This window comes from Saimiri boliviensis, chromosome 11 (genome assembly GCF_048565385.1).
Source record: "Saimiri boliviensis isolate mSaiBol1 chromosome 11, mSaiBol1.pri, whole genome shotgun sequence".
Lineage (NCBI taxonomy): Eukaryota > Metazoa > Chordata > Mammalia > Primates > Cebidae > Saimiri > Saimiri boliviensis.
In genome coordinates this window covers 84,452,146-84,475,855 of record NC_133459.1, presented here as the reverse complement: position 1 = coordinate 84,475,855, position 23,710 = coordinate 84,452,146, and the positions used below count along the sequence as shown (strand labels likewise).

Here is a 23,710-nt window from a genome sequence, read left to right as displayed (position 1 = left end):
CGAACAAAAATCTAAAGTCTTTAACATGTTATCCTAATGATAATATAAAAGCATTCACAAAGAAGCTTTTTTAAAACATATGAATAATGTTTGGCAACAGTTCAAATTCAATGTAAGAATTGCTAAGACGCCTGAGTAGCAGTAATGCTAAATAACATAGTCCAGGCGCAGTGGCTCATGCCTGTGATCCCAGCACTCCGTCTCCCAGAAAAAAAAAAAAAAAAAAGCTAAATAATAACATAAACATTTACTTAATAATAACCACTAACATTCATTAAGTTGTTATTATCTGAAGGTACTGTTCCAAGCACTTTAAACGAATAAATTTATAGAACCTCACAACAACTCAGTAAATACCGTTATTATCTTTATTTCTTTTTTTTTTTTTTTTTTTTTTTTTTTGAGATGGAGTTTCGCTCTTGTTACCCAGGCTGGAGTGCAATGGTGCGATCTCGGCTCACTGCAACCTCCGCCTCCTGGGTTCAAGCAATTCTCCTGCCTCAGCCTCCTGAGTAGCTGAGATTACAGGCACATGCCACCATGCCCAGCTCATTTTTTGTATTTTTAATAGAGACGGGGTTTCACCATGTTGACCAGGATGGTCTCAATCTCTCGACCTCGTGATCCACCCACCTTGGCCTCCCAAAGTGCTGGGATTACAGGCATGAGCCACCGCGCCCAGCCTATTATATTTATTTCATAGTTGAGTCTCAGGCACAGAGATCTTACCTAAGGTCAAACAGTGAATTAAGTGGCCATCAATATATGTTTCATGTGTTTGTATAACAAGTTTGAAAGTCTATTTTGTGAAGTTATTCAATTGAAAGAAAAATATTATTTAAAAATTTTTTATATCTGATTTTAATATGAAAAAGAACTATAGTCAGTTCTTTTGCATAATTTTAAATTCGGATCATATTCTTTCTAAACATACTACAACTTTCTGCTACGTTTGCAGATTGTAATTCTCAAAACAAAAATAAACCCCTAAAGTAATTCTGACTGCCTTAAACAACTGCATTTCCTACACATGCCCACCTCAGAATCAAAATAAACTTTCCGTTTTTACACTGAATATTTCTTCCTGTGATAAGATCAAAGAATGTCAAAATAAGACTCCTTGTCTTCAAGGAGTAGAAAAAATAGGCATGGAAACTGGACTGCAAGAACACAGTTGGTATGATATTCTGTTTGTTGGACAGAAATGTAGTATCTAATGTTACAAAGGTAACCACTAAAAGAATTAAAAATAAAATAAATTTGAGGGCCGGGCGCGGTGGCTCAAGCCTGTAATCCCAGCACTTTGGGAGGCCGAGGTGGGTGGATCACAAGGTCGAGAGATCGAGACCATCTGGTCAACATGATGAAACCCCGTCTCTACTAAAAATACAAAAAATTAGCTGGGCATGGTGGCTCGTGCCTGTAATCCCAGCTACTCAGGAGGCTGAGGCAGGAAAATTGCCTGAAGCCAGGAGGCGGAGGTTGCGGTGAGCCGAGATCGCGCCATTGCACTCCAGCCTGGGTAACAAGAGCGAAACTCCGTCTCAAAAAAATAAAAATAAAAATAAAGTTGGAAGGAAAGGGGAACTAATAGATCTCTTAAAAGCTGATGTCTAGGCCGGGCACGGTGACTCAAGCCTGTAATCCCAGCACTTTGGGAGGCCGAGGTGGGTGGATCACGAGGTTGATAGATCGAGACCATCCCGGTCAACATGGTGAAACCCCGTCTCTACTAAAAACACAAAAAACTAGCTGGGCGTGGTAGCGCGTGCCTGTAATCCCAGCTGCTCAGGAGGCTGAGGCAGGAGAATAGCCTGAGCCCGGGAGGCGGAGGTTGCGGTGAGCCGAGATCGCGCCATTGCACTCCAGCCTGGGTAACAAGAGCGAAACTCCATCTCAAATAAATAAATAAATAAATAAACATTCATGGAACATATGGTTTTTTTTTTAAATTAAATAAATGCTATTTTAGAACCTGAAAAAGTAAAATCCATCTTTTTTTTTTTTTTTTTTTGAGACGGAGTTTCGCTCTTGTTACCCAGGCTGGAGTGCAATGGCGCGATCTCGGCTCACTGCAACCTCCGCCTCCTGGTTTCAGGCAATTCTACTGCCTCAGCCTCCTGAGTAGCTGGGATTACAGGCACACGCCACCATGCCCAGGTAATTTTTTTTTTTTTTTTTGAGACGGAGTTTCACTCTTGTTACCCAGGCTGGAGTGCAATGGCGCGATCTCGGCTCACCGCAAGGTCTGCCTCCCAGGTTCAGGCAATTCTCCTGCCTCAGCCTCCTGAGTAGCTGGGATTACAGGCACGTGCCACCATGCCCAGCTAATTTTTTGTATTTTTAGTAGAGACGGGGTTTCACCATGTTGACCAGGATGGTCTCGATCTCTTGACCTCGTGATCCACCCACCTGAGCCACCGCGCCCGGCTTCCCAGGTAATTTTTTGTATTTTTAGTAGAGACGGAGTTTCACCATGTTGACCAGGATGGTCTCGATCTCTTGACCTCGTGATCCACCCACTTCGGCCTCCCAAAGTGCTGGGATTATAGGCTTGAGCCACCATGCCTGGCAATCCATCTTTCTTGAACTTCCATAGAAAACAAATGTAAAAGCCAAGAAGAAATGAAATGGATATAATAAGTTCTTAAAATTGCCAGCCTTCTCTTATGGTCACAGCATTTCCAAGTATATTCCTGCCCTATAAAAAGAATAGACAGGCTCTGCAGCTACCAAAAAAAAAAGTGATGTTTACCATTGAATCCATTTTAGCCGAATTCATTGCAATAAAATATTTGTATTTGAGTTTTTTATAATGAGATTTTACTATAAAGAGAATGCAGGTTCTTTAGCTAGAAAAGCAGTATTTACCCATTGAATCCATTTCAGCTAAATTTCATTAAAGGAAAATATTTGCATTTGAGTTCTTTATAATGAGATTTTACTGCTTTTCATATAATATCTTCACATAGTACTTTCTGTAATGATTACTTTTAAATGATACTGGACTTTTGTTTTAATTTTAAAACTTTGATCACTTAATATTAAAAGCAACCAGAAAGAATTTTTGTTAAGTAACTATCTTGGATAGATGATATATACCTATGTTCAGTTTATCACCCTAAAAAAAAAAAAAAAGCCAAAGGTGGCTGGGCATGGTAGCTCATGCCTGTAATCCCAGCACTTTGGGAGGCCGAGGTGGGTGGATCATGAGGTCAAGAGATCGAGACCATCCTGGCCAACATGGTGAAACCCCGTCTCTACTAAAAATACAAAAATTAGCTGGATGTGGTGGTGCACGCCTGTAGTCCCAGCTACTCAGGAAACTGAGGCAGGAGAATCACCTGAACCTGGGAGGCAGGAGTTGCAGTGGGCTGAGATCGCACCACTACACTCCAGTTTGGTGACAGAGTGAGACTCCATCTCAAAAAAAAAAAAAAAAAAAAAAAAAAACGTAAACATAGGAAATCTTTAATATTTCTTAGAACATCCTAGGACATCTTACCTAGTAAGTTTATTGTCAAATCTCCTTGCCTCCTTCTTTCTTGGCTAGATTTAAGAGTAATTGAAGTAGGTTGGAAGTTCTTCAGCATTTATTATACTTGGATCTCCATCTTTTCTGTTAGACTGAACTACATGGTCCTATCTAGCTAGCCAGCTTTGACATTTCTTTGATCTATTTATCTGCTAAGTGTAATGTTTATAGTGTGAAAACTTATATTTATTTTATAAGTACATTTTTTATTTATAGCAGTTTTTTAAATTCCTGTTTTTCCTTTTGTAGCTGTATGCAGGAGCTATTCTTGAAGTTTGTGGATGAAAATTGGGAAGGTTCCCTCAAGTCCAAGGTATATAAAATTTACTCCATTAAACTGTTCAGTCATTTAAAATCAATGTTTTATGGAATCGTTTTCGTTATATATTCCCAGGACTAAGAATTTTTAGGATTATACTTTATCAACAATATATGCATTTTTTTAGTATTTGTTTTCATGGAGGTGGTTTGTTATAGTAATTGGTGAATGCTACCTTACTTTACTATAAGCAAACACAATATATGAAATTTAGATTTAAAATACAATACTTTAAAATGGTGGTGGGCACCTGTAATCCCAGCTACTCAGGAGGCTGAGACAGAATTGATTGAACCCTGGGAGGTGGAGGTGGCAGTGAGCCAAGATTGCGACACTGTGCTCCAGCCTGGGTAACAGAATGAGACTCTATCTCAAAAAAGTAAAATAAAAAATAAATACAACACATGAAGACGTTATTTTCTTATAAGGAGAGCCTTTTCTTTGCCAGGTGTGAATTTTACAAGAGCCTTTCCTTTACCAGATGTAAGTGTAATTTCTTTAAGTGGCACACCATTGTAGTATATTTTATTTTATTTATTTATTTTTTTTTTTTTGAGACGGAGTTTCATTCTTGTTACCCAGGCTGGAGTGCAATGGCGCGATCTCGGCTCACCGCAACCTCTGCCTCCCGGGTTCAGGCAATTCTCCTGCCTCAGCCTCCTGAGTAGCTGGGATTATAGGCACGCGCCACCATGCCCAGCTAATTTTTTTGTATTTTTAGTAGAGACGGGGTTTCACCATGTTGACCAGGATGGTCTCGATCTCTCGACCTTGTGATCCACCCACCTTGGCCTCCCAAAGTGCTGGGATTACAGGCTTGAGCCACCGCGCCCGGCCCCTTGTAGTATATTTTAAATGTGAATTGATTTATGTGAAACAATTGCATTAAGAGAGTTGGCCTGCACAAAATAACAAGTCACCAAGGAGAGAAGTAATTACCAAACAATTTGAAAGGCAAAAGAGAAAAAGTCATAAGTGTATGTCTTCACAGGGAATTTTAAGGATAAACATGTTAAAGGATAATTGTGAAAGTATATTCTTCAGGTTGACATCAAACAGTAATAAGGAGCTTTGCATTGTCAAGAAAGGCTTGAACTAAGGCTTTTGTCTTCTGTCCCTGCATGTCACTTTGAAAGTCAGTTTTATGAAACTGAACTTGTGTGAAGATAATTACACTTTCTCTCTCTTTTTTTTTTTTTAACTGAAATCCATACGTAGGTATTCAATTTATATACCTCATTCTACCTCGATTTTTGCTTACATTCCCATGATTTCTTGCCTTATTTACGTAATGGCAAGACAGTTTCTTGAATTTAACGTTTTATAAAATTGCCTGTATCAGCACATGCTTTTTATTGCTGACCTATAATTGTTTATAATAAAATATTGATCATTTAGCACAGAAATAAAAGATAGTAGTTTTACTTAGGGATGCTTTATGAAGACCAAAGCACATACATATCTAATCAAAAACAGGCTTTGTTAGAATAACACATTCTGAGCTGGGCGCGGTGGCTCAAGCCTGTAATCCCAGAACTTTGGGAGGCTGAGGCGGGTGGATCACGAGGTCAAGAGATTGAGACCATCCTGGTCAACATGGTGAAACCCCGTCTCTACTAAAAGTAAATACAAAAAATTAGCTGGGCATGGTGGTGCATACCTGTAATCGCAGCTACTCAGGAGAATTGCCTGAGGCCAGGAGGCGGAGCTTGCGGTGAGCCGAGATCACTCCATTGCACTCCAGCCTGGGTAACGAGTGAAACTCCTTCTCAAAAAAAAAAAAAAAAAATCACAGAAGATACTTACTTCTGCTTGGGAAAAAAGTTCTTTACTCTGTTTTTGTTTTTGCCTCAAGCACTTAAACTCAGAATTGTACTACGGTTTTGGCTTTTTGATATCCATTCTCTGAATGATAGTGTGAGCATTCTTATTTTTAGAAAGTTTTAGCAATTGCTTTTTAGCTGCACTGATTACTTATACTTACTTACTTGTTTTATTAAGAACACTATAACTTAGATTTTCATGAGACTCAAGAGTAGCTTTGATACTGTGATTAGCCCTCCTATTTATGATATCAGATTTTATATTATCTACAGTAATATATATTTCTTAGGTAAATTATCAAACCTTTGGGTACATATACTGTCTTTTCCTTTTAAAAACAATTGAATTTTAATACTATGTATAAATATTTATCCACTTGCTTAAAATAAAAATGATTAATTCTGCAATGTGTAACTGTATTTAATATTGTTACATGTAATACCAATATTTTCTCAACCCATGAAAAGTTGGTATAATTGTGATAAAACCATTATTAAATTCCCACTCTCAGAATTTCCATCTTAAAGATATTCTGAAATAGAGCATGGAGAACTGTTGCTTTTTACAGTAATTACAAATACCAAACTAACTTTCATGTCATTACTGCTTTATATTCTTTTCTTCCCTTCCTGCTTCTCATGCCAACTATGATTGATTGGTAGCCATGCTTAAGGTTACAGTGCTGCATTAGAGTTTTGCTGGAAAGAATTCTGATCCATTAGCATTATCTTCATTGATTTTCTTGTTTATCAAGCGAGTTACAGATGAGGCATAATAGTTAATATCTACGTTAAAGGGCTATTCTGAGGATTAAATGAGATAACATGTAAATCACTTAGTATGTATCTGGCATCAGCAAATATAGAGTAAATCATTCCCTAATTCTATAAATGTTTATTGAGTGCTTACTGTATGTCAGTCATTATTCCAGTAATGAAGATGTTAAATGGTAAGTATTGTTATTGTATATTTGCTCCTTGGTTAATAATAAGTTTCAATTATGAACCATCAAACATTTTTTCTTTTAATTTATTTATTTTTTAGTCAGCGTCTCCCTCTATTGCCCAGGCTGGAGTGCAGTGGCACAATCTCGGCTCACTGCAACCTCCGCCTCCTGGGTTCAAGCAATTCTCCTGCCCTCAGCCTCTGGGTAGCTAGGACTACAGGCATGCGCCACCACACCTGGCTAGTTTTTTGTATTTTTAGTAGAGATGGGGTTTCATCGTATTGGCCAGTCTGATCTCAAACTCGTGGCCTCATGATCTGCCCACCTCGGCCTCCCAAAGTGCTGGGATTACAGGCATGAGCCACTGCACCCGACCTTACCATCAAATATTAATATACTCATATTTTGGTTGTCTTTAAAAAACATTCAAGTCCATATATCTATTATAACTGCAGCCTTTCTTGTATGCAAAATTCTGTATAATGACCTCTAGCACTTTTTCAAAGTACCATAATATGGCTTCTCTTTGTACCATTTTACCTCCTGACTACTAAATCTTACTTGGTGCTAGCATTTGAAATTCTCTTCTTTTCACTTGTGTGACTTCATTATCTCCTAGCTTTCTCCTTTCAACATATCTTTCTCTTCTGCTGTTCTGGCATCTCTTCTACTGCCTGTACTTCAAACGTTATTGTTAGCCAGGGTCTATTATCTTCAGATATCTTTCTCTTCTTACTCTCCTGAATGATGTCTTACTCCATCAGTTTCAGTTACAATACTTATCTGATGACTCCCAGTCTATATCTTTACATTCAGATTTTCTTCTGTAAAAAACTGTATTTATATTTTTGACTGTCATGGGACATTTCCAACTGGATGATCTCATAGGTACTTTAAACCAATATGCATATATGAATCACCTGGGGATCTTGTTAAAATACAGAGTATAATTCTATAAATTTGGGATGAGTCCTGAGATTCTATATTTCTTAGAGTCCTGCAGACTGTGGCCCACATTTTTAATATAAAGGCTTTATACCCAGCATGTCCAAAAACTCAATTAATCCTCTTCTCTGTTAAAAGTATACCATCTTCCCTGTTTCTATAAATGGCAATGATCAGGCAGAAGCATAAGCATGAAACACAAGCATGATTGATCTTTCACACTTTATATCCATTTAGTCCCCATGTTGTGTCTTTTTTCTCTCAGTAATAATCTTCATAGTCCCTTTTTCTTTTCTTTTTCTTTTTCTTTTTTTTTTTTTTTTGATACAGAGTTTCGCTCTTGTTACCCAGGCTGGAGTGCAATGCCGCGATCTTGGCTCACTGCAACCTCTGCTTCCTGGGTTCAGGCAATTCTCCTGTCTCAGCCTCCTGAGTAGCTGGGATTACAGGCACACACGACCATGCCCAGCTAATTTTTTGTATTTTTAGTAGAGACAGGGTTTCACCTTGTTGACCAGGATGGTCTTGATTTCTTGACCTCGTGATCCACCCGCCTCGGCCTCCCAAAGTGCTGGGATTACAGGCTTGAGCCACTGCGCCCAGCCATAGTCCCTTTTTCTTTTCTGTGTTTTCAATCAGGGCCTTAACATCTTTATCTAAAAGGATTAGTTACTTGTTCTCTAGTCTGCCTCTCCCCTTTGCCTTTTCTTACTTCATTACCTCTTTAACAAAACAGCCAAAAGAGACCTTTTTCATAAGACACATCTGATTGTATCTCTCACTTGCTTAAAATGCGTTATGTCACATACAGAATCACATAGAAGACCCACCATGACATGGTTTCTCTTTTCTAGATTCACATCTCTAGTGTATGTAAAACTATTTGCAGTTCTCTGAGCTCTGACTTGTGTGTGTGCACACTGAATATTTTTCCTAACTTCTGCTCCATCCCAGTTCTTGTGGCAAATTCCAATTCATTCAAAATTTAGCTCCAGGATTGTTTTTGGGTGGTGTTTGGTCAGAATTTTTTACTTTTCTCTTGATGTTCCATAACACCTCCCACATAATATTATATTTGGCATACTGGTCTTTTGCGTCTGTCAAACTAGGAAGTCTTTAGAGCTCAAAGATTGTGTTCTGTTTTTTTTGTTTGTTTTTTAATCAGTACACTCAAAATCTACATTGCACTGGTATTAAGAGGAATTCAAATATTAATGAAACGAATGCACTGATTTATTAAATTTATCTAATTCAGGAGATGCCCCCACTTTTGACAAATGATAATCTGGTGAAAAGCTTATGTTTCCATTTTTTATATGCCCTTGATGAATTTGCAGGATTCAAACGTTCATAAAAAGTTTTCATTTTTTCCTAAAAGGCATAATTGTTTTAGTTTGTTTTGTCTTCATTTTGTACCTCCTTAAATTCTCTTAACTTACTCTTCTCTGTTTTAAAGTGCTTCTGAATTGTCCTAATGGTAAATTTTTTATTTTATTTATTTATTTTTTTTTGAGACAGGGTCTCACTTTGTCTCCCAGGCTGGAGTGCAGTGATCTGATCTCAGCTCATTGCAGTTTCTATCTCCCCGTTCCTGCGATTCTCCTGCTTCAGCCTCCAGAGTAGCTGGGATTACAGGCATGTGCCACCATGGCCAGCTAACCTTTTTATTGTATTTTAGTAAAGATGGGGTTTCACCATGTTGGCCACACTGGTCTCAAATTCCTGACCTCAGGTGATCTGCCCGCCTTTACCTCCTAGAGTGCTGGGATTACAGGTGTGAGCCACTGCACCCCACCAGTTTTCTTGTTTTAGAAACACTTTTTTGATTACTCGGTAGCTTTCGTTGAGCACAGTTGAGAATTAGGTTGTCTGTTGTTGCCATTCTCTATATTGATGTTTCTGGATATGGTATGACATTGTTAGAGTATGTTCTGATTCAAATGCCCTTATTTCCAATAACAGGATTATATTATTCTGTCTAATCAACCAGTATTATATTTTGTCTGAATATATTTTGTCTCTTTTTTCATTTACATTTTCACATGTTTATGATTTTGATTATATTATATTTCTGGATTATATTTCTGTCTAATCAAAAGGCCCGCCTCGGCCTCCCAAAGTGCTGGGATTATAGGCGTGAGCCACTGCGGCTGGCAGAAATACTTCTTTTTAATACTCCTTAAAGTTAGCTCTGAAGAGCCTCTGATTTATGAGAGTCTCTTGACATTCCAAGCAGTGTGTATAGCAAAACTTAGCTCTTCTAGGGGGCAGCATGAAGGGCATGCTAAGAATCCCAAGGGAAAAGCTGCAACATTTACTGTTTTTAAATCACTTCTGCTTATTTGATCACTTTGATTGTTACTTACAAAATTGCCTTTATTAGTGGCAAATAATTAAATTGACATAGGAACATTTCTGGAAATCAGAGTGATTGGATTTTCTTTAGAAATCTTCAAATTGGGCCGGGCGCAGTGGCTCAAGCCGTAATCCCAGCACTTTGGGAGGCCGAGGCAGGTGGATCACGAGGTCAACAGATCGAGATCATCCTGGTCAACATGGTGAAACCCCGTCTCTACTAAAAATACAAAAAATAAGCTGGGCATGGTGGCGCGTGCCTGTAATCCCAGCTACTCAGGAGGCTGAGGCAGGAGAATTGCCTGAATCCAGGAGGCGGAGGTTGCGGTGAGCCGAGATCGCGCCATTGCACTCCAGCCTGGGTAACGAGTGAAACTCTGTCTCAAAAAAAAAAAAAAAAAAGAAATCTTCAAATTGGTATTATTGATCTATTTTGAAAATAGCAGAAAGTAAACTAGAAAATATATTACTTTTATGAGGACTTTTTGCAAATTCTTGGACTTTGTTTAACCCCTTCGGGTCCAGTGCACTCATTTTCATTTTTAAATTTCTTTTTTGGGTCATTCATACTGTTTATAAGGACTATTATTTCTTTTATTCTTAGAGGTCTTTCAGAGAACAAAGAGAAAATTTACTTATTTTAATAAAATAAAACTAATTCTATTTTGCAATTACCCTGTCAGTAGACTGAATGCTTTTATATATCTGAGGTATATTATGGGGACCATTTATCATCAGTTATTTACAGCTATGCTAAAAAAGACTAATGTAAGGATGATGCAATAGTGAAATGAATCATCACTGTTAGGTCATTCTTTGGTTTTCTAATTGTGTGACCCACATAGTATGACACCATTTCTGTAGTCTTTTTAAGCTTTCATCGAACACATTTGAGAATTCGAAATTTTTTGTTTTCTGCCCATAATAGTAGAGAAAACTGACAGAAATGCTTCTAATGATTAAGTGGATCAGAAGATGAAGGCAAAGAGATAAAATAAGATTTTAGACCTGGAGTGATCAACTAGCCAAACATGGCTGTTTTAAATAATATTTTCAAATTATATAAAATTAAATATTCAGTTCCTTAGACACACTAGCTGCATTTCAGATGCTTAGTAACCCACCATACCAAAAGAACAGTTGAAGACTATTTTCATTATTTCAGAAAGTTCTATTAGAAAGTGCTATTCTTGACTCTAATGATAGTAAAATTGATCATAATGAGCAAAAGCTCAGACTCTGAAACCTCATTTGACAATATCCTGAATGAATTGTCTCAAAAATCAAGAGTGAGTGAGTATACAACATATTACCAAAGTCAAAAAGGAAATAATAGGTTTTAGTTAGTTAGTTTGTGTTTTGTTTTGTTATTTTTTTTTTGAAATGAATTCTCACTCTCTTGTCCAGGCTCAAGTGCAGTGGCATGATCTCAGCTCACTGCAACGTCTGCCTCCCAGGTTCAAGTGATCCTCCTGCCTCAGGCCCCCAAGTAGCTGTGACTATAAGCATGTACCACCTTGTCTGGCTAATTTTTGTATTGAGGTGGGGTTTCACCATGTTAGCCAAGCTGGTCTCAAACTCTTTACCTCAGGTGATCTGCCGGCCTCAGCCTCCCAAAGTGCTGTGATTACAGGCATGAGCCACCAAGCCTAGCTGGAAATAATATAGTACTTTTATATTGTTAGCCATACAATAAGAAGGACTGCATCACAAGTGTTTTTCAACAAGAAACTGGACCATCCTGTTTTCTAAAAAAAATTCATATGCGACGTCATTGTTTTAATTTGTATGATGTTTGTATACCAAAATTTGCTTAATGAAGTTCATAAGTAGATTCAAAAGGCGGGTATCTATACAAAGATAATTAGAAAATAATAAATAATACAGACATGGAAAGTTAATAAGGTTGATTATTCTAATTGGCACTTAGACACCTAAAAATAAATATCTTTTACAAATAGATGGCCATCTTATCTTCAACAAAATAAACTATCAGGGATTTCCAAAGTACTACACTTGGACAGTCGAAGTACAAAAAGAGCCAGAGTAGACCAGGCATGGCTCATACCTGTAATCCCAGCACTTTGGGAGGCCAAAGCGGGTGGATCACCTGAGGTAGGAGTTCATGACCAGCCTGGCCAACGTGATGAAACCCTGTCTCTCCACTAAAAATACAAAAAATTAACTGGGCGTGATGGTGGGCACCTGTAATCCCAGCTATTTGGGAGGCTGAGGCAGGAGAATTGCATGTACCCAGGAGGTCGAGATTGCAGTAAGCCAAGGTCACACCATTGCACTCCGTCCTGGGCAACAAGAGCAAAACTCTGTCTCAAAAAAAAAAAAAAAGGGCCAGAGTAAAAATAAGTTGGAGTCTATCTGAAATGTATTTGGAATCTGGAATCAATATTTACAGCATAGCTGTGTTCCAATTTCATGCATGATAGTCAGTAAACATTTAGTTGCATTCAAAGCACATTGCTCATTTTGGTTAAATTTACCTTCAAAACCAGGAAAATAATGGAGTAAGTATTAGAGTTTATGTGGTTAATTCTTACTAAAATTTCTAATGGATTTGTTTTTCACTATCCCTTTATTCTTTTGTAAAATTGTTCATAAAATCATTTAAAAATACAAAAATAAACAGGGTTCACTGAACCCAGATGGTAAATGGTGATGACTGTTTTTCTTATACACTGAAAGCTATTAATAAAATATTCTAGCTGTCCTCCTCCAGAATCTTTTAAAAGAAAAAAAAAGTCTCTCTAAGGTTGCCATAAGCTCCATTATTTCTTTTCCTGGACTTATTTGCTGTTTGCATATTTAATGACTTATGCAGCTATGGAGCATATAAAATGATTACAATATGATCATTAAATCAGAAGAATACCATAAATACTATATTACTTATTCAGATACCAATCTTTTATAAAATTTTGAAATTCACCATTGTTATTTTGCTTATAATTTGTAAAACATCTTGAGATTTTTTTTCTCATTCCTAAATGAGCCATGATGTATGTTTACATTGAGAAATTACAGTGGTAGGTTTAGTGATAGAGGCCAAAATCATTGCACATGAGGACCTGTAATTTTTCTTGACTGGCTGAAGATCCACCAGTACAGTTGCCTTTCTTAGCATACTGTTTATTTTTTTGCGTTTGCTTTTGTTTTTGCTTTTGTTTTTTTTGTTTTTGTTTTTGTTTTGAGATAGTCTGTCTCTCTTGCCAGGCTAGAGTGCAGTGGCATAATCTCAGCTCACTGCAACCTCCACCTCTTGGTCTCAAGTGATTCTCCTCCCTGTGTCTCCTGAGTAGCTGGGACTATAGGCTCGTGCCACCATGCCCAGCTAATTTTTTGTATTTTTAATGGAGACAGGGTTTTACCCCGTTAGCCAGATGATCTCGATCTCCTGACCTCGTGATTCGCCCGCCTCGACCTCCCACAGTGTGCTGGGATTACAGGCATGAGCCACCACGCACCATCCTTAGCATACATTTTTACCTTCTTTTTTCAGTTTACAGTAAAACATTTGAAGTTGACTTTGGGGCTATTTTGACTGTTACAAAATGTCAAATTTTAGGAGTAATTTGAAGTAGTAAGAGATAAAATTCTTTTGAATCCTTTAGAATTCTGTCAATAGAAGGACTTTGTTTTATGTTCAAGTGAACATAAATTCTCAGTTCTTATTTTGTTTCTGGTGTCCTTATGAATCTAACATACTAAAATCTCCTTTCTCTGAACTTGGCATAGTTATTGTTAAATTAACAACATTGTTTTTATGATCACCTCTTATCTTTTTATTTGTTGCAGATCTGTTTTATTAAGCAGACTGTAGATGTATTGACGTTAAATAACTCAGTTTTCTCATATTCTCATATAGCTTATCGAATGCCATGTGTATATAATGAATACTCATATATATATATTTTTAACTTGGGTTGTCACCAGTCAAATATTTTTTAAAATATTTATTCACTGTCTGTAAAATGTGATTTGCTACTACAAGGTATTCCCCTCATTCAAAGTTTGGAAACTATGGATCTACCTTTAGCAGAGAGAAAAGGAAAGAACTAATAAAAATAGTGACTCATTTTAGTATTCCCTTTAAATATGTTCACTTATTGCAGTCTGTTAAAAAAAATCTTTCGAATAAGTGAAATATTAAATAAGCTCTGTATGGATACGAAAAATATATATAATAGTCCTTTTACCAGAAAGGTTTCTTAAGTAGTAGAGAAGGCACACATAGGCACAGTTACTGTGTGTTACACAGTAGTTTGCACAGACATACAAATAGCATTAGCCAGAGGAATAGTATAAAAGGCAGTAAAAATCATAAGATCATTTTTGTTTGGGGATTCAGGAGTTTGCAGAATATCTGGAAGAATCCTAAGGGATAAAGTTAATAGAAATGATAGTTTAATAAGCCAGAATAGCATAACTGGTTTTATATTGAAATAAATTTTGTAGGGGAGGATTAGTTGGAATAGTTGAGTCAAATGTATGAAGATGTTCATAATGAAGCACATCTATAGTGGTATTGCTATCTATATCTAAAGTTAAATTCTCAAAAGCATGTTTGTCAGTATAAACTCTTAAGATGAGAATTATGCACATGATCAATAACTGGTATTAAGAATGATCAAGTATCTAAATGAAACACTTGTTTTTATTTTAGAAAAATGTATTACAAACTTTTTAATTTGAAAATTAGACATCGTTATTGAAAATTGGTAAAATATAGATAACAAAAAAGAGGAAAGCTTTCATTTAAAACTTTCCTAAATAAGCCGGGCGCGGTGGCTCAAGCCTGTAATCCCAGCACTTTGGGAGGCCAAGGCAGGTGGATCACGAGGTCAAGAGATCGAGACCATCCTGGTCAACATGGTGAAACCGCGTCTCTACTAAAAATACAAAAAATTAGCTGGGCATGGTGGCGCTTGCCTGTAATCCCAGCTACTCAGGAGGCTGAGGCAGGAGAATTGCTTGAACCCAGGAGGCGGAGGTTGCGGTGAGCCGAGATCGCGCCATTGCACTCCAGCCTGGGTAACAAGAGCGAAACTCCGTCTCAAAAAAAAAAAAAAAAAAAAAAACTTTCCTAAATATATGCCCTATGTATAGATAGCCCTCTATTAAAATAATAACAGTAAACGTTTTTTGAATCACTTTGTATATTTTAAGATTCGTTTAGGGCTTTTTCATTTGCGCATGAAAATACTTACCGACTTTTTTAAAACAGCCTTAGGAAACAAATTGAAGGAAAAAAAGAAACGTTTTTGCTTTTTACACATGAGAGTTTGGTCACTAAAAATAGGTCATAGTTTTTTAATAAGTATGTGGTACATATTAATTTTCTTTTTAATCTTTGTCATTCTGAATGTGAGTACCTCATTGTTTTGGCATTTCTTTGATTATATGTGAAGTTGAACATTTATTTCAAATGTTTATTGACCACTTGTTTATTTGTACATTTTGCTATACGTAGTGGTTTTTTCTTGATCATTTGAAAGAGCCCTTTTATATATTATATGTTAGCGATAGTTTTCTTCAGTTTGTCATTTTTAATTTGTTTATGATCGTGTTTTGCTGTCCTGATGTTTCCATTTTTACATAGGCATATCTATAAAACATTTCCTTTTGGGTCATGCTTAGGAGTAGAATTTTATATTCCATATTTATGTGAGTTACCTGTGCTGTAAGTTTTAGTAGTGTTTTTAACCTTTCCTTTTTAGCAGTTATCATGACTATTAGTTTTGAGATTATTTTTTCTAAACAATTTGGCAATATTCTAACAAGTATTTATTGAATAACTCATACACACCCCCAGACAAACGTATCTCTCTTTTTCCGTCTCCCCTTCCCTGCTCCCTTTTCCCTCTCCCTCTCTCTGATTTGATAGCTTTATCACATTAAAAAATCTTTACAGATATTTTTATCTCTTTTAATTTCCTCTTCTATTCTTTTGTCTGTTCTGGTTTCGGTATCACATATTATATTAATAAGCAATGGAACAAATTTTCTCTCCATATCTTACTTTTTAAAATCTGCCCTGACTATTCTTACACATTTGCTCTTGTCAAGCCATAAGATCCCATTAGAATTTGGGATTTTTATTAATTGGAAACAATGTTTTAAAATATTTAGTCTTCCTATTGGAGAATATGGTATGTCTCTCCATTTATTCATATGTGTTTAAATTTTCTTAGTTTTTTCATATAGGATATAATGTTTGATTTGTTAAGTTTATTTCTACCTTTATATTTAGCTAGCTTGGATCTGGAAGTGAGCTATTAAGTCTTTTTTTCTTTTTTCTTTTTTTATAAGCTTTTGTTAGGAGTGACAAACCCAAATTGTTCAGAGGACTACAAATCAAGGTAAGATGATTATAATGGAAATCTCTTTTTATCAGTCTTTATTTCTTTATTTTATAATTAAAATAAATATTTGAATAAATATTTAATTTTATCCCATAAACATGTACAAATATGTATCAATTTAAATTTTTAATTTCACTGAAAAAATATTTTTAATTAATAGACTTTATTTTTTAGAGCAGTTTTAGGTTTATGAAAAATTCAACCCAAAGAAAAGATACTCTCATATGTTCCCTGGTCCCCACCCCCACTCACATTTTCCCCTGTTATAACATCTTGCATTGGTGTGGTACATTTCTTACAACCGATGAATCAATATTGATATGTTAATTAAATTTACTAGTTTGCATTGGCACTTACTCTTTGTGTTGTATAATTATAGGAGTTTTGCCAAATGCATAATATTGCATATCTCCATTACAGTATCACAGAGAATAGTTTCACCACCCTACAAAATCTCCTGTTCTTCACATGTTCAGGTCATTTCTCTCCTTCTTCTCCAACCCTTGACAACCAATGATTTTTTTTTTTTTTTTTTTGAGATAGAGTCTTGCTCTGTAGCCCAGGCTGGAGTGCAGTGGCGGCATCTTGGTTCACTGCAACCGCTGCTTCCCAGATTCAGGCAATTCTCATATCTCACAGCCTCCTGAGTAGCTTTATTATAGGAGTGTGCCACCATGCCCAACTGATTTTTTTTTTTTTTTTTTTGAGACGGAGTTTCACTCTTGTTACCCAGGCTGGAGTGCAATGGCGCGATCTCGGCTCACCGCAACCTCCACCTCCTGGGTTCAGGCAATTCTCCTGCCTCAGCCTCCTGAGTAGCTGGGATTACAGGCACGTGCCACCATGCCCAGCTTATTTTTTGTATTTTTAGTAGAGACGGGGTTTCACCTTGTTGACCAGGATGGTCTCGATCTCTTGACCTCGTGATCCACCGTGCCCGGCTCCCAGCTGATTTTTATTTTATTTTTATTAGAGATGGGGTTTTGCCACGTTGGCCCGGCTCATCTCGAACTCCTGACCTCAAGTGATTCATCCACCTCAGCCTCCCAAAGTGCTGAGTAATATTACAGGCATGAGCTACTGCACCTGGCCACCACTGATTTTTTCATTGTCTCTGTAATTTTGCCTTTTCAGAGAATGTTTGGAACGATACGTAGCCTTTTCACTTTGGCTTCTTTCACTTAACAGTATGCATTTAAGGTTCTTCAGTATCCTTTCCATAGCTCTGTGGTTCATTTTTATTACTGAATATTACTCTATTATCAGTTTTGCCATTCTTCTGTGGAAGGACATCCTGATTACTTCCAATATTTGACAGTTTTGAGTGAAGCTAATATAAATATTTTTGTGTAATTTCTGTGTACACATAAATTTTCAACTTGTTGAGGTAAATAACTGTGAGTGCAATTGATGGATCATACAGTTAAGATTGTTTAACTTTGTAAGAAACTGCAAAACTGTCTTCCTAAGTAATGACATCATGTTGCATTTGCCCTAGCAGTGATTAAGAGGTGCTATTGATCCATATCCTCACCAGCTTTAGGTATTGTCACCGTTTTGCATTTTAGTTGTTCTCATAAGTGCATCGTGCCATTTCATTGTTATAATTTGCAATTCCCTAATGATACCTGATTTGAATGTCTTTTCATGTGTTTATTTGCCATCTGTGTGTCTTTGGTAAGATATTTGTTCAGATCTTTGCCCTCTGTTTTTAAATTGTAGTAAAAAAAAGAACACTAAATGTACAGTCTTAACTATTTTTAAGTGTACTACAGTTCAGTATTAATACAGTTCAGCATTAAGTATTTTCACATTGTTGTGTAACAGGTCTCTATAACTTTTTCATCTTGTGAAACTGAAACTCTATGCCCATTAAACACTTAATTTTATCTTTCTGTGCCCTCCTGCCAGCCCTTGACAACTACCTTTCTGTTTTATGTTTCTATAATTATAACTACTTCAGTTACTTATTATGAGTGGAATCATACAGTATTTGTCCTTTTGTGACATTTATTTTGCTTGGCATAATGTTCTCAAGGTTCATCTATGTTGTACTATGTGACAGGATTTCCTTCCTTTTTAAGAATGCGTAGTATTCCACTATATACACACATGTACACACATACTGGTTTTGTTGTTGTTGTTTGTTTGTTTGCTTTTGAGACAGACTGGAGGGCAGTGGTGTGATCATAGCTCACTGCAGCCTCACCCTCCAGCGTACAAGCAATCCTAACACCTCAGCCTCCCAAGATGGTGGGACCACAGGCACATACCACCATGACCAGCTAATTTTTTTAGTTTTTTTCTAGAGATGGGTTCTTGCTAAGCCAGGCGCGGTGGCTCACGCCTGTAATCCCAGCACTTAGGGAGGCCAAGGCGGGTGGATCATGCGGTCAAGAGATCGAGACCATCCTGGCCAACGTAGTGAAACTCTGTCTCCACTAAAATTAAAAAATTAGGTGGGCATGGTGGTGTGCGCTTGTAGTCCCAGCTTCTCAGGAGGCTGAGGCAGGAGAATTGCTTGAACCCAGGAGGCAGAGGTTGCAGTGAGTGAGCCAAGATTGCACCACTGTACTCCAGCCTGACGACAATATTAGACTCTGTCTCAAAAAGAGAGAGAGAAATGGGGTCTTGCTATGTTGCTTAGGCTGGTCTGATATTCCTGGGCTCAGGTGATCCTTCTGCCTCAGCCTCCCAAAGAACAGGGATTTACAGGCATGAGCCACTATGCCCAGCCCACATTCTCTTTATCCATGCATCCATCAGTGGACATTTGAGTTGCTTCCATTCCTTGGCTATTGTAAATAATGCTTATGACATTTGGGTGTGCAAATAACTCTTTAAGGCCCTGTTCTTAGTTCTTTTGAGTCTATATACCAAGAAGCAGAATTGCTGGATCATATGGTAATTCTATTTTTAATTTTTTGAGGAACCTCTATACTATTTTCCATAATAACTTCACTATTTTACAGTCCCACTAACAGGACACGTGTTCCAGTATCTCTGTGTCCTTGTCAACACTTGTTTTTTTGATAGTAGCAATCCTGATAGGTAGGAGGTACTATCTCATTGTGGCTTTGATTTGCATTTCTCTTAAAATAAATGGTGCTGAACATTTTGTTGACCATTCGTTTATCTTCTCTGGAACATTGTTATTCAAGTCCTTTGCCCATTTTATAATTGGGTTTTTTTTGTTGTTGTTAAGTTGTAGAGGTTCCATCTGTTCTGGATATTAAACCTTTATCAGACGTATGTGATTTGCAAATATTTTCTCCCCTTCTCTGGGTTGTCTTTTCATTCTGTTCATTGTTTCATTTGATGCATCGAAGTTTTTAAGTTTGAGTGGTCCTGTTGGTTTTTGGGTTTTTTTGCCTACTTTTTATTGAGGGCTTTTTTTTTTTTTTTTTTTTTGGTAAACAGCTTTAAGAGTTCTTTGTATATTTTGGATATAAATTCTTTATCAGATAGATGTTTTGCAACTGATTGTGGCATATAATGCCTTATACAAACTGCTGGATTCGACTGCTGATATTTGTTGAGGATTTTTACAACCACGTTCTATTTAATTTCTTACTTCCTTTTGGGATTATAAGGTTTTGAATAAATAAACATTTTAAAATATTGGGATCTCGCCAGATACAGCTGCTCACACTTGTAATCCCAGCATTTTAGGAAGCCAAGGCGAGCGAATCACCTGAGGTCGGGAGTTGAAGACCAGCCTGACCAACATGGAGAAACCCCGTCTTGGTGGTGCATGCCTGTAATCCCAGCTACTCGGGAGGCTGAGGCAGGAGAATCTCTTGAACCCTAGAGGTGGAGGTTGTGGTGAGCACAGATCGCACCATTGCACTCCAGACTGGGGAACAAGAGCAAAACTCTGTCTAAAAAATTTAATTAGGCCGGGCGCGGTGGCTCAAGCCTGTAATCCCAGCACTTTGGGAGGCCGAGGTGGGTGGATCACGAGGTCGAGAGATCGAGACCATCCTGGTCAACAAGGTGAAACCCCGTCTCTACTAAAAATACAAAAAGTTAGCTGGGCATGGTGGTGCGTGCCTGTAATCCCAGCTACTTAGGAGGCTGAGGCAGGAGAATTGCCTGAGCCCAGGAGGCGGAGGTTGCGGTGAGCCGAGATCGCGCCATTGCACTCCAGCCTGGGTAACGAGAGCGAAACTCCGTCTCAAAAAAAAAAATAAATAAATAAAATAAAAAATAAAAAATAAAAAATTTAATTAATTAATTAATTAATTAAAATATTGGGATCTCAAATCCAAGCAAAAAAGAAAAAGAAAAAAATCCTTAATCAACTTAAGAAGTAACCTTACCAGCCAGGCTTGGTAGCTCAAGCCTATAATCCCAGCCCAGCACTTTGGGAGGCCAAGGTAGGCAAATCACCTGAGGTCAGCAGTTCAAGACCAGCCTGGCCAACATGATGAAACCCCATCTCTACTAAAAATACAAAAATTAGCCCGACGTGGTGGGGGTAGCCTATAATCTTAGCTATTCAGGAGGCTGAGGTAGGAGAATTGCTTGAACTCAGGAGGCAGAGGTGGCAGTGAGCCAAGATCCCACCATTTCACTTCAGCCTAGGCGATAAGAGCGAAACTCCGGCTCAGAAAAAAAAAAGAACCTGACCAAAAATGTTTAAGTAGTAATATATTAATAATTCATTAGTTGGATGGCCTGTTTTTCTAAGCTCCACAAATGGGTTAGGAATATACCAAGTGTTAATAATCACATCAGAGCTGGTCTCCATTTTTGAAGTTCACAACCACAGAATACCCTGGATAAACTGAAGCGTAATTCTAGAAAGAAGTTCTAAGAACTCTGTCATCACTACTGAACTACATTAACTACATTTTTAGTTATCCAGTGCTACTTAATTTAAACTGAATATGTGATCTCTTAATGAATGGCTGTTGTCACATTTACCCAGAATTAGAATTTCTCAGAGCTCTCTGGAGAAATATTGGACCCAACTAATGGATTTAGAGTTTCAGGAACTCAGCCTAATTCTAAACTGATCACAACTAAAATCATTAGATTTGTTAAGCCAAGGAAAATGTATGATCCAGTGTGTGATTCTATGTCTGATCATTTATATGCACAGCCTATTTTAAAACATGGCTCTCATATTATCATTTTCTCAATTATTTTGAACTTGTCTACCTCCATTCAATTTTAAGTTCATTTGAGAGTGTCATGTGGCTGTTACATATTTGTTAATTTCAATAATAAGTTCAAATCTCAAACTGTCTTGCTACTAATAGATATTTTTCTCTTTAAAAGTAAAATAAGCGCGGTGGCTCAAGCCTATAATCCCAGCACTTTGGGAGGCTGAGGCAGGTGGATCACGAGGTCAAGAGATCGAGACCATCCTGGTCAACATGGTGAAACCCCGTCTCTACTAAAAATACAAAAAATTAGCTGGGCATGGTGGCGCGTGCCTGTAATCCCAGCTACTCAGGAGGCTGAGGCAGGAGAATTGCCTGAACCCAGGAGGCGGAGGTTGCGGTGAGCCGAGGTCGCGCCATTGCACTCCAGCCTGGGTAACAAGAGCGAAACTCCGTCTCCAAAAAAAAAAAAAAAAAAGTAAAATAATTTCATGTGCCTGTAGCCCCAGGGAGACCAAGGTGGGAGGATCACTTGAAACTAGGAGGTGGAGGTTGCAGTGAGCTGAGATTGTGCCACTACACTGCAGCCTGGGCAACAGAGCAAGACCCTTACAAATGAATTAATGAATGGAGTTTTTAAATACTCCTTGTTTCTGAAATCCTGGTAAACTCTTCTCCTTAAAGATTTCCTTTAAGACTTGTTTATTGTCATGTCTAGAAGCCTTTTTTTCATTACTAAATTTAAGCCGGATTAAATTGCTGTGTCTTGGTTGAGGCTGAGAAGGCTTTTTCTGAACAGAAAATAACGATGATGTACCTCTTTTTTGTAGTATGTCCGAGGTTCAGATCCTGTTTTAAAGCTTTTGGACGACAATGGGAACATTGCTGAAGAATTAAGCATTCTCAAATGGAACACAGACAGTGTAGAAGAATTCCTGAGTGAAAAGTTGGAACGCATATAAATCTTGCTTAAATTTTGTCCTATCCTTTTGTTACCTTAACAAATGAAATATTACAGCACCTAGAAAATAGTTGAGTTTTGCTTGCATCCATTGATGAGTCTTTTACTTGAGGCGTTAAACATTTAATTAAATCTTGTAGTGGCAGTATAGTCCATGATATCTAAGGAGTTGGCAAGCTTAACAAAACCCATTTTTAATAAATTTCCATCCTCCTGCATTTGTTGATACGACTAACAAAATGCTTTGTAACAGACTTGTGGTTAATTATGCAAATGATAGTTTGTGATAATTGGTCCAGTTTTACGAACAACAGATTTTTAAATTAGAGAGGTTAACAAGACAAATGATTACTATACCCCATGTGCTGTGTGCTCTTTGAAAGGAATGACAGCAGACTACAAAGCAAGTAAGATATACTGAGCCTCATCAGATTGCCTGCTCCTCAGAGTCTCTCATATTTTTGTATTACCCAGCTTTCTTTTTAATACAAATGTTATAGTTTATAATGAATGCACTACATACAAACTTTGTAGCGTCATTGTTGTAAAACATGTTCAAGATCCTACAGTAAGAGTGAAACATTCCCAAAGATTTGCTTTAATGAAGACTACACAGAAAACCTTTCTAAGGATTTGTGTGGATCAGATAAATACTTGGCAAATTTTTGAGGTTTACATTCTTACAGGAAAGTCCATTTGTAAGACCAAAATATAAATAAAAAGTTTCAAAAACCTATCTGAATTGGAAATACTTCTGGTTTGTTCTTTCATGTTTAAAAAATGATGTTTTTCATTGCATTTTTTTATATAAGCCCCTTTTTTAGCCAAAATATAAAAATGGCTGTAGTATTTAAAATTTATCATAACATCTTATTGTTGGTAATAGTGCTTTATATTTGTCTGATTTAATTTTTCAAAGTTTTTTCATTTTTGAACATATTTTCATTGGTATATTGTTTAAGGAATGTCTCTTAATGATGTAGAATTTTTATATTAAAAAATATTTATTTTTCTTTGGTTAACCTGTCTGGTCAAAGTGACTTCACTAAGACCAACATTTATGCAAATGACTTCTAGGTCATTTAAACCTCTTGTCAAATTGGTCTCATATGTGTTCTATTATGTCAACTTTATCTCAGGGTAATTTTTTTTTTTTTTTTTTTGAGATGGAGTCTCCCTCCATCACCCAGGCTCGAGTGCAGTGGCATGATCTCAGCTAATTGCAGCCTCTGCCTCCCGGGTTCCAGCAATTCTAGTGCCTCAGCCTCCTAACTAGCTGGGACTACAGACGTGCACCACCACACCCGGCTAATTTTTTTGTATTTTTTTTAATAGCG

The 23,710-nt window shown here is 37.2% G+C and overlaps 1 protein-coding gene across 1 annotated transcript in view; it reads left to right on the top strand.

Moving 5' to 3' along the window:
- SELENOF (selenoprotein F) overlaps window positions 1–23,109 on the top strand; it is a 40,081-nt gene extending 16,972 nt beyond the window's left edge. Inside the window, exons 3-5 of the mRNA XM_003943267.4 lie at window positions 3,785–3,848; window positions 16,249–16,298; window positions 22,243–23,109. Of these exons, the coding sequence (XP_003943316.2) occupies window positions 3,785–3,848; window positions 16,249–16,298; window positions 22,243–22,374 (246 nt within the window). The 3' untranslated portion in view covers window positions 22,375–23,109. The remainder of the gene's footprint in view (window positions 1–3,784; window positions 3,849–16,248; window positions 16,299–22,242) is intronic.
- Window positions 23,110–23,710: the final 601 nt, after the last annotated feature.